The sequence below is a fragment of the Benincasa hispida genome, chromosome 2 (assembly GCF_027475165.1).
Source record: "Benincasa hispida cultivar pf3 chromosome 2, pf3_genome.v1.1, whole genome shotgun sequence".
Classification (NCBI taxonomy): domain Eukaryota; kingdom Viridiplantae; phylum Streptophyta; class Magnoliopsida; order Cucurbitales; family Cucurbitaceae; genus Benincasa; species Benincasa hispida.
In genome coordinates, this window is record NC_143479.1 from 27,075,370 (window position 1) to 27,086,378 (window position 11,009).

General features: G+C 32.2%; 1 protein-coding gene across 5 annotated transcripts; it reads right to left on the reverse strand.

Annotated features, from left to right (window-relative positions):
• Nucleotides 1-1,318: 1,318 nt before the first annotated feature.
• On the reverse strand, nt 1,319-5,473 carry LOC120071570 (VIN3-like protein 1). Of its 5 annotated transcripts, none has more exons than XM_090310501.1 (5): nt 5,259-5,437; nt 4,315-4,342; nt 3,506-4,160; nt 3,039-3,349; nt 1,319-2,940 (listed from the first exon to the last, which is right to left on the reverse strand). In XM_090310501.1, exons 3-5 carry the CDS (start codon nt 3,961-3,963, stop codon nt 1,745-1,747), a joined length of 1,965 nt encoding a protein of 654 aa, XP_090166627.1. In that variant the 5' UTR covers nt 3,964-4,160; nt 4,315-4,342; nt 5,259-5,437; the 3' UTR covers nt 1,319-1,744. The 5 variants fall into 5 exon arrangements, with proteins under 5 accessions (XP_090166627.1, XP_090166628.1, XP_090166629.1 ...); XM_090310502.1 differs by having other exon boundaries at nt 3,506-4,131; nt 4,315-4,337; nt 5,259-5,397; XM_090310503.1 differs by having other exon boundaries at nt 3,506-4,131; nt 5,259-5,387.
• Between the last annotated feature and the right edge of the window lie 5,536 nt (nt 5,474-11,009).

The window sequence follows — 11,009 nt, forward strand, 5'->3', positions numbered from 1 at the left end:
ATTTGTGTAAAAATTAATTTAATATTAGATATTAAATTAATTAGAATTATTTAAATTGTTTAAATAATTATTTATTAATTTTATTAGAAAATTAATATTTGAAATTAATTTGTAAAATTAATAAATTTTGATTTTAAAAATAAAATATTATTTTAAAATCAATTTAGGATTTTTGGAAAATGGAAAAATTACACAATTTGAAAGTGGGTTTTTCAAGTTTATCTTCAAGTTGCTTACAAAGAACCCACCACCTCTTGATTTACTCCAAGCATGAGTTGCATCTCATGCAACACTTCTATTTGCATGATAGTAATATATTGAAGAGATTAGGGTGAAGAAAGAAAGAAAACCGACTGAATTTTTGCTAAAAAAATCGGATGAAGAAGGTGTTCTTCAATGGGTTTTCTTCAGTGAATTTTCCCCATATTCCCTTTGATTCCAACTTATTTTGAGTCCCACAACTCAATCTAGAGCACCAAGAGAATAGTAGGGAAGATCTTGTTGTGGTCTACACAAAGACTCGGAGGATTTTGCAACTGGAAATGGAGATTTCGTTTGTTCAACCTATGTTCATGAAACTCATTATACTCTGTTTTTAGTATGTTTCTTTTCATCAAAAATTAATGAATTAGAATACTTATGAATCTTGATTTCTTCCGATGCATGTTGGTATAGATCCAACAATTGAAACTTATGGACTAAATTGAAACCAAACTCAAAACTTAAAAACTAAATATGTAACATTTTGAAACCTAGGGACTAAAATGAAACTAGACCCAAAATCTATGTACCAAAAACGTACTTTTCCCTTACCATCAATATAAAAGTTTAGAAACTTAGTTGTTACATCCTAAAGTTGAAAGGACTAAATTATCGCAAATTGAAAATACAAAGATTAAATCATTACAGATTAATGTTAAAGAACTAAATTGTTACTTTTAGAGAGCAATGGGGTGAAACGCACACAAAGGTTGGGATATATTTCACTACCATCTAAATTCTTCTTTCTCCTTTCTAAGAAGCCAACCAAGAAAAGTTTCAAGTATGTTTGGTTTAACTTGTCAAGTGTTTAATTTTGAAAATAAGTCATCTTGAAAAAAAAAATGAAATATTTAACAATAATTCAAAATAGATTTTGAAACACTTTTAAATGCATTTTAAATAATTTTTATTGAAAGAGTTGAAATAAAAATGATTTTTCCTCTCATCAGTCCAAAAGAGGCTCTCCATGCATTTAACGGATACCCCTAGAGATTCTAGAAGTCCACCCAACACCACCTTCAAAAGGATAAGCTATAAGAACGGAATAGAAGTAGAATAGAGTAAAAACAAGATTACATTAAATAATGAAAATACAATATTAATTTAAATCAATGAAAATACGATATTAATTTCAATTACCTTCTTTGTATTGGAAGAAGGTTAATGCCAATATGATAACTATTACAAATTATCTTCACCGACACCAAGTACTTGAGAAATAGTTCATACCTCCTACAAGGTACCGGCCACCACCAATTTGTTACATTCTAAGAAAAATTGAGTAATCTGTCTCTGCAAATCAGCATCCAATTTCTTTAACCCGGATGATATTATCCGAGGTATAAATGAATCACTGGAAGACAGTGATCAAGAATAAATGCCTGTACAAATCATGGCAGACCAATTAGAGAGGAGAAGAAGCAGAGAAAGGTGAGATAAGTACGAGCTAACGGTGATTTTTTCTGCATATGAGAATGCTAATCTAATGCCAAAGCTTACTGCAGAACCCATTTCGTGGCTTTTTGCAAGATATGATATCAGAAAATGAGTCAACTAACTGTCCAGCCAAGCTACTAGGTTCATCGATCAGTGTTTGGATAAAGGTGTTGACTACTCTACGTTCTTGCTCTGTTGATCTCAAGCTAAACCATGTTAGAAGTTTCAATCTAAATTCCTGTTTGATGTAACCTTCACATTCTAGCCACCGAATTATCTTTACACAATACTCGAAGTTCTCGTCCAAGAAACACGAACCATTCGCCACACGGAGTGGCGATCCATTTATCAAAGTGCTGTCACAATCATTTGTCTCTTCATTTGTGCTAGCTGCTGCCCTTTTCCTACATAACCCTGTAAGGGAATCAACAGCTGGCACCTCACCATTTGGCCCACAAGTCCATATTTGAGAATCGCCACTACCGTGTGATCTTGCCAAGCCATTCTTCTCTATGTCATGGGAAGCAGCATCTTCATCTGCCTCAACAGCCTGCTGCAGGGTGCAGCCATTAACTTCATCCCTAGAATACTCGAAAGGAGGAGTTAGTTCTTCATTAAGATCAGGTACAGAAACCACATTTAAATCAAGTCCACGAGAAACAGGAGGTAGCTGCTCTTCGTCTGGAGTTTCAGGCTTGACCCCGTTCTGCACTCCACAACAATTTGCTACATCAACATTACAAATCCTCTCAAGACATCCTTCCCCTTGAGCTCTAGCAACTTGCAGAATTTTTCCAAGATCTCGAACTTGAAATCCTGAAGATGAACAGACAATGGTTGTACTATCTGGACCCCTCTTCCGGATACAGCTTTCTTCAATAACAGGACTTTCTTTCCTGTGATTTGAAGGGGCAGGAGAATGGGAGTTGCGAATTATTTCCACACTCTTTGTAAAACACTTGGCCTCAGAGTGACCAACGTCACCATTCTCTGTATATGAAACAATTCTGAATGTGTATTCAGTGCACGGTTGTAGATTGGATATCAAAATCCTTCTCTGAGTTCTAGGAAATACACATATAGGTTCTTTTGTGTATGCTTCTTCTCTACTCTTACTATACCAAAGCTTGTAGCCTTTAGTCTCTTTAGATGATGTATTCGAAATTTCAACTAAAGTAATCACAATAGAAGAAGATTCGATGCCCTCAAAAAGAAACTTGCAAGCAGCCGGAAGTGAATCTTCTGTCAAAAATGAAATTATGGGAAAAAACAACAAAAAAACTAATGAGATTTATTTAGAATAGTTGGAGGGCAAGAAACAAAATGGTCGTGGAATAAACCTCTGCAATTCAGATTTGGGTTGGATACGGTAGCCAGCCAGTGATCTGCTTTTTCAATTGCAAGGGAGCAAAGCTTCTGCACATCACCAGCAACAGCAAGCCTGCAGACAATACCACGAACCATCTTGGCAGAAATCCCATTTACTGGACCTACTTCAGTTTCTAGCTTGGCCTTTGCATCTTGAATAATCTCGTGCAGTTCCTTAAACCTAGAAGTCCTTTCAAGAAGCCTGTAACTTAAATAAATCCTATAACAGAGAACATCAACACGGCGTGCATCTCTTGCTATAACTAGCTGCTTCTTCCAACATCTGCCAGTATAGAATTCACAATCTAATCAGGCCGTGGGTAAAATAATATCACTGAAATAAATATAAACCATGCAACAACACCTCTCTGGAACTTGAGAGTGCAAAATTTGCAAAATAAGAGGATCAGAGGAAATATTGAGCGAGAAAATTGCTTACTCTAGTATCCCAGAAACTTTGCCACAAGAAGCACAGCAGTAACTACCATCTAGCTGCATTAGTTGCCCAAGATCGACAACCCCCACCTTCCCACGCTGCAAGGCACACTCAATATGGCAAGATAATCCACAGGAATCTCCCTGTTCCGATTCAGTAGAGCAAACCAGCCAGAGACTAGGGTCCTTGTTGTCATCAAATAAGTGACAGATACAGCAAGAACACCTCCTACAAAATGTATCATCTACTGACAAAACAGCTCTACAAGCAGAATTTTTGCACACCCATGTACTTGAAATTCCAGAATGTAGACATTGCTCAGGAGCTGTAGGCATGCGAGTTGGATTTTCTATCTTCCTGTGTTGCTTTCTACTAACAGACCGATTATTTAAACTGGACGAAGTTTTCTTCATCTCCTGTTTCTTAATCATTCTACTGGTTGCCTTTGGAAGTTCAGACATTTAACTTCTAGAATGATTAAGTCCCCCTTCTCCTTGTTAAGACATGATCAGAATGCTCAAAAAATTCATCATTCCATCCATGATTTCAAAAACCTACTCGAAAAGTTCTTGACCTATTCAAGCATCACCCAAAAGCTCATTTTCTCTCGAGGGCCATGAACGCCAAAACTGGATACAAAAATATAAACCAGTCACCCCTGGCAAATAAAAAAACATGACTTAAAATACTTAAAATACTTAAAATGGCGTACTATGCCAACTATTAAGTCCTATACACGATCATATTAGTGTAAGCTGCACTGATAAAAGACGCACTATGCACAATAACAAAATAATTCATTATCTTCTTACCAAATCCGTAAGGCAAAAGGTTTCTTTCCTTAGTGCCATCCAGTGAAAAGGAATCAAGGGAAGACAAAGCAACCAATGAACATTTAGTACTGATTGCATAATACAAGTCAAAACATGCTATAATTTTCAGAGAAAGAAGAAAACATATGCCGGTCCCAAAGCCGAGATATAACAAATTTTCCTATTTTCTTGTTCATGCGTATGCACCTCGAGAGCATGCAACTAAACCCCAGAGATCTCCGTCAAACCAATGAAATGCAAGCTGATCTTCAAAAAGCAGCGTATAAACTTTCTCCTATGCATATGAAGGAGGAAAATCTCCAAGATTCCATCTTTTACTCAACCCTTCCCCCCCAAATGCAGCTTATAATTTTCCCAAAATTGATCGAAAAACACGGAAATTATTCATTCAGCAGTACAGAAGAAACGATTTCAGTCATATTCCCAGAGTAAAACTGACCAGAAACAAAAAGCTTTTCCACACATAAAAGAATCTCCTTTCCACCATTTTCTCCAAAACCACTATTGAATTACCATGACAATTGACACATTACCTTCATCAAACAATTTCCCCCCACCACTTTATATGATATGACAACAATACACAGAAAATATATACATATACATACGAGAAGCCGCAAGCAGAAAATAACGTTACTGAAATTTTCCACATACACATTATGCGAATCTAGATACAAACCAATAAAAGCCCAACAACAAAGACAATGATTATAGAGAATTAAACAGAAAAAAACACATATTTTAACGTCACGAAATACTAAAACAATAGCGATAGAAATTTTGAAAAAAAGAAGAAAAACTAAAGAACAAAACCGAGAAGGAAGCTGGGAAAACAACGGATCTACCACATAAACAGCCTCAAAGAGCTAAGAAAATCGTTTGAAAGAAACGATGAAAACAAAAGAGAAATATTCGGAACGTACCAACGAAGAATGGGGACGAATCTAGGGCTTCGATGCGCCGAAACCGAATAATTTGTTCTCAGCGACCATGAAACTAGAGAGAGAAAGAAGAAGACGAAGAGGAGAGAGAGAGTCTTCGAAGGTGTTTGTTAGTTGGCTTAGAGAGAGAAAGAGAGGAAGAAGAGAAGCTTGTACGAAATGTTCACGTTATGGGAGAGAGTGGAACACACGTAGAAGAAAAGCGCGTGAGAAATGCGGCTTCTGTTGGAATACATTTCTGGTTAGGAGCGAGCAGATAAAAGTACATAAGCCGCTGCGTTTAATTACAATTGGGGGAGTGAAACCCATTCGCGGTTTTTGGCGCGTGAATTTCCCACTCGTTCATTTAAAAATCTGATTTAATTATTATATTTGTTTTTCCCTTTTATCAAGTTTGTTGGAAACCCAACGTGAAAGAGAAAATACTAGTCTCATCATCAGCATCACCCTTGCCACTGCTGCACCACATGATCAATATCTGACCGTCCGATTAGATGACTTTGAAATACTTTTACCTCATCATTCTAATCATGAATTATCTTCAATCACGTCGACTTAATAAATAAAATAAATTTAATAAAAGAATAAATCAAAGAAGAAAAAATATTCATTAATAAAAATCATTAAATTAATATAAATTAATTAGAATATCAATAAATAATAATAAATTTTTATATGGAATAGTTAAGATAATATAAAATATTAATAATATATGTATTAATTGAAATTTATTAAGTCTAAATAATATATTCATACTTAATAATTAATAGTAATAATTAATTGATATTAATTTATTAATTAATCAAGCTCTATCCATCTTTCAGGTATAAAAATCCCACAAATATAGAGGATATTAAAAAGATGAATTTTAAAGTTTCTTGGATAATAATATCTTGAGTTTTAAAAAGTAAAATTGAATTTCCATGACAATATTTATGGAATGAAGCGACCCTATGAAAGCTTAGAGTTTAAACTGATATACTTATGAAAGTTCATGATTTTAATTGATACAATTATTAGTTTGAGATTTAAATAGACATAACCTTAAAATTCACTATTTAAATTGATATAATTATTAATTTAGGATTTAAATTGGATATAACCTCCCAAATTTGATATTTGACCTAAAAGGAAACTGAAATTGGTGGGCATTTTAAAGAAGGGAAAATAGAAGTCTTTTTTTGGGTGTAATTCCAGGAACCGTCTTATTGGTTAAATTAATTTTAGATGTGAACTTTAGAAAAATCAATGGGCGGAAGTGGAAGAATTAAAATAAGGCAAATCAAAAAATTCCCACTTGAGACGACTTGTGACAAGCGTGTTTTTAGATCCAACTATTTTGCCGCTTTTCTAATACTAATTCGACCAAATTAAATGAACCCATTTTATGCTTTTGTCCTTGAATTCAACCGGACTTTCGTTAGGTTTCTATTCAATTAGGGTTAGGTGTACCATCATAAATACGAGCTAAGTCGATTTATAACTCTAAACTTTAAAGTTTTATTGCTTAAAATTATATATTCATGTCGGAATCTAAACAATTCATTTAGTTCAAGTTTGTTTGATGAGAGAAGAACGAGATTTGTCTAATGCTTAAGTTAGAGAATAGATAGATGCTACAAGCTAAGAGCCTTGACAACTTTAAATCAATTTAGCTTCATTGAAGTTACAATGATATATTTATAGAGGAAAAGATGACTTGAGTCATATTTTCTCAAGTTTTCGAGCAATTTTAGGATTATTCTTACTTCTCTTAGATCGGGACATGTGTAGAGAATGCTCTGTTGAATTTTCTACTAGATTTGTCCTCGATTGAACATGCTGACTTGGGCTCGAGCCTTAGTTAGCTCTTTTCTTTAGGCTTATTATAGTCTTTCGATGGTATTTTTGGTCTAGATTCTTCAATTTTTATGGATTCAGTTATGTTCTTTTGTCCAAATTTACCTATAAAATTAGAAAGTAATAATTTTATTAATTAAAATTTTAAATTAACTTAGATCTCTTAAAATTTTATATTAATTTGTTGATTTTTTATAAAACTTTTTTAAAGACAATAATTAATTTAAAAGAAATGTTAGAAACAAATAGATAACACTATTAGTCTTTTTTGTAAAATAATAGTAGTTTTTCATTTTTCTCATCTCTCTACCTATTTATTAAGAAGTATGTGATAATTTTTTTGTGCTACTTTTAGTATGCTTTCTAGAAGCATAGTTAGAAGTGATTTGAAATGATAAAATTCACTTGTGGCGTGCTCGAAATCACTATAAAATATAGTTTTAGTTATTTAATATCAATTTTCGTGGGAAGAAAATTGTGTTTAAATGAAAAAATTAATTTTAAAATCACTTTCAAACATGTCATAACTTTACTTAAATGATTTTGAGTTGCTTTTAAAATGAAATTAAGTAAAAATAACTATAAATTATCGATATATAATCTCAATTATTGATTCATTTATGAAAAATTGTTGGAATACCTTGAATCTTTTATTTGGTGCTTTGAATGACCAAGCACAGGGTTTTGTTGCTCAACCAGTGAGTCAGAGTTCAGGGGTGACGCACTCTAGGTGGGACTTTTAGAGGGGTGCACTATATATAAATTCTCTAACCCTATTAACACCTTGCAATCTGTATTACATGATACTTCTCTCTAATAATAAAATGATCTCCCTCTTTGTTTGTGGATGGAACAAATACACTATTGTTGAACCACATTTTCCTATAGGGACAACCTAATGGGGTTGGGATTCATTCCACATCCCTATCTCTCCCCCACTCCTGCTTTGTTTCTCTTCTCCACCCTGTTTAGCCTATGGTCAATCAGATTATAAATATGTTATGCTATTATTAATACTATACTTAAATTTCAAATTTTACTGTTTAATAGTCAATCAGATTATAAATATGTTTGAATTGAACATTTAAATTTAGATTATATGAATAAGTTGATTTGTAATTATTTTCTTTGACTAGAAAATTAGAATAATTTCTCTAAATCAAATTGATCCTATGAAACTAATCATATTAAAAGATTTAGTGAGAAATTAAACTATTTAATTAAAGTTTTTCTAAAGTAATGATTTAAATTGATTTTTTTTCAAATCAAACGGGCAAATATTCAAAGTCCCATAAATTCTTCATGAAGAATGTCCGCCCCGATCTCTATGGAGAATTTCACAAGAATGGACAATGATATGGGAAGCAAGGATGGGGACGAGGAAGCCATTCGCCCACTCTGCCCAATGGACATCTCTACTAAGTGGTCATTTGTTCGAAGGACGATTAATAAAAATACAATTAAAGTCTTATATCGACTATATAAAAGGAATCATCATAAGCTTATAAGAGATAACAACTATCTCCAATAGTATGAGATCCTTTTGATTAAACCGAAAGTAAAAGTAGGATTTATGTGCAAAGTGAACAATATCATATTATTATCAAGATATTTAAAGGTTCAATATCTCTAATAAAAAATTAGTATATAAATCAATACGACCCTAAAATTTCAGTATATAAATTGCTTTTTTTTTTTCTCCCATGACAATAGACAAAAAGGAGGATAGTTGTAAAAGGGAGGATAATTTAAGTGGGGGAAAAAGGGAAAAGGTAAAGGGTAAAGAAGGGGGGGTGGGGGCAAGATTGATGGATAAAACTAGTGAAGAATAGAGAACAAGGCAATCTGAAAATAATGACATAATTTTCGGTGATATATTTAAAGAGAAAAAGAAAAACATGAAATAAGAGGGTGAGATGTAATTATGAGTTTCTTTTTGGGAAACGATGCTAAATAATAGAAAAATTAAAGGGAGAATTGATTGGGTAATGAGAAAGAGAGAAGAGTGTGGTCAAAACTAAAAAGAAAGAGTGGCATGCGATGAGGAACAGAGAAGGCCAATGGGATTGGAGGCCACACACTCAAAATAATGTCTATTGTCTACTTTGGTTTTAGGGTTTTTTCTTCCCTAAATTATGGGGTTTTGGGAAATGAAAAATGTGGAGGAACTTAAATGACAAATGGTGATTATTTGTCAAGCTTTTGGATCATATGTTATTGAAAAAAAAATAAAATCTCCCTTCATTTTTAGGTTTTCTTTTTCTATCTCTTAGTCTCACGAGACAATTTATATGTCGAAAAAATTTGTAAGATATTAAATTATAGGTACGTGATCACCATGAATTGAACTTCTGACTTCTTAGTCCTTCATCAAGGTTATGCCTCCATATTTACCATTAGGTCAATCCATGATAGTTTTTAGATTTCAAAATATTTATTGAATTCTTTAATTTTGAAATGTTTTATTTTTATTTGGTTCTTAAGTTTGAGTAGGTACACATTTACTCTCTTGACTTTTAACTAAATACTTTGTGTGAATCACATTGTTATTTTCTATTAATTGATTTAAGAAGAATTAAGTTAATTATAATTAAATTAGTTTTCAATCTTTTTAGTCACTACTAAAATTAATTAAAAATATACATTCTAATACTTTTAGATCTATTAACAAAAAGTTAGTTAATAAAAATATAATGGAAACAAAATTCGAAACTTAGGACTCAAATAGTTTTTTTTTCGAACATCATTTGATTTTGTAAGTTTCATACAATTCATTAACAATTTCTTATATGACAGGTAAGGATTGAAGGCCATCTAGAGATTTTGCCTCTTGCCCCCTTCCTCACCTGGTTTCGATTGAGAAAAGTTTTGGTAGTTCAAAAAAGTATATGGAATCCAAAATTTTGTTGATATTTTTCTTTGCTCAAAACATCACAGTGGGTCCTCGTTCATGGTTTTCTCTATGTAAATCGAAAGGGAAATACAACTGCTCGTGATCTTGCCTGTCACACTCATCGTTTCAAATACTCAAAAATTTGGATTGAAGACTACTCATCATGAATCTCCTCGACTATTTATAGGGATTTACAAAACCCTTTAGTTCCCTAGTTTGTGTTTGTATTTGAGTTTTGTACCAACAAAAAAAATATATATTAATAAAAATTCAAAGGTAAAAATATAAAATACTAAAATCCAGAGAACAAATATAAATTAAACACAGCTAATAAAAATATAATATGTTTTAAAACTTAAAAATTAAATAAAACTAAATTCAAATATAGAATATATAACTTTTTTTTTCTATATACATAATTTTATTTTACAAGTTTCACATAATTTTTAAAACATTTTTTATATGGCAAGCAATGAATGATCTAGAAAAATTTCCCCTTCTCCTTCCACTTGTTTCATGTCGAGAAAAGTTTTGGCGGTTCAAGAAAGTGTATGTCGACATGTCGAGACTTTGGAAGAATTAAAATTTTAATGCACTAAAGGTAAAGGGTACAAGATGTACATTTCATTATGGTGCATCAAGTTTGAGTTTGATGATGTCGTTTGAAAGACGATATGTCGATCAATATACATAAAGATTATATTCTCATAGATAATTTCAATTTTACTTTTCAGGATTTTTCAAAACAATGTTGTGAATATATTTGCAAAGTTAGGGTTAAGTATAAGGATAAATGAGGTGGAGTGAAATTGGAATCTTCATTATTATAATTGTGACCATAGACATTATTTGTAAATTACTATTTTAATCTTCTTTTTATGGGAATATAGCATCTAAAAAGTAAATGTGGATGTGAAGTTTCGGATATTCAATTTATAACAAATTAGATGTTGACTTAAAGAAAAATATTAATGTGTTTATTATTAAGTTATGCTTAAATT

Coding starts and splice junctions, on each gene's coding strand:
- LOC120071570 (XM_039023907.2), bottom strand. CDS start 3,963: ATGTCTGAACTTCCAAAGGCAACCAGTAGAATGATTAAGAAACAGGAG. Junction 3,350..3,505: donor AAAGTTTCTGGGATACTAGA/GTAAGCAATTTT, acceptor CTATACTGGCAG/ATGTTGGAAGAAGCAGCTAG. Junction 2,941..3,038: donor CCCAAATCTGAATTGCAGAG/GTTTATTCCACG, acceptor CATTTTTGACAG/AAGATTCACTTCCGGCTGCT.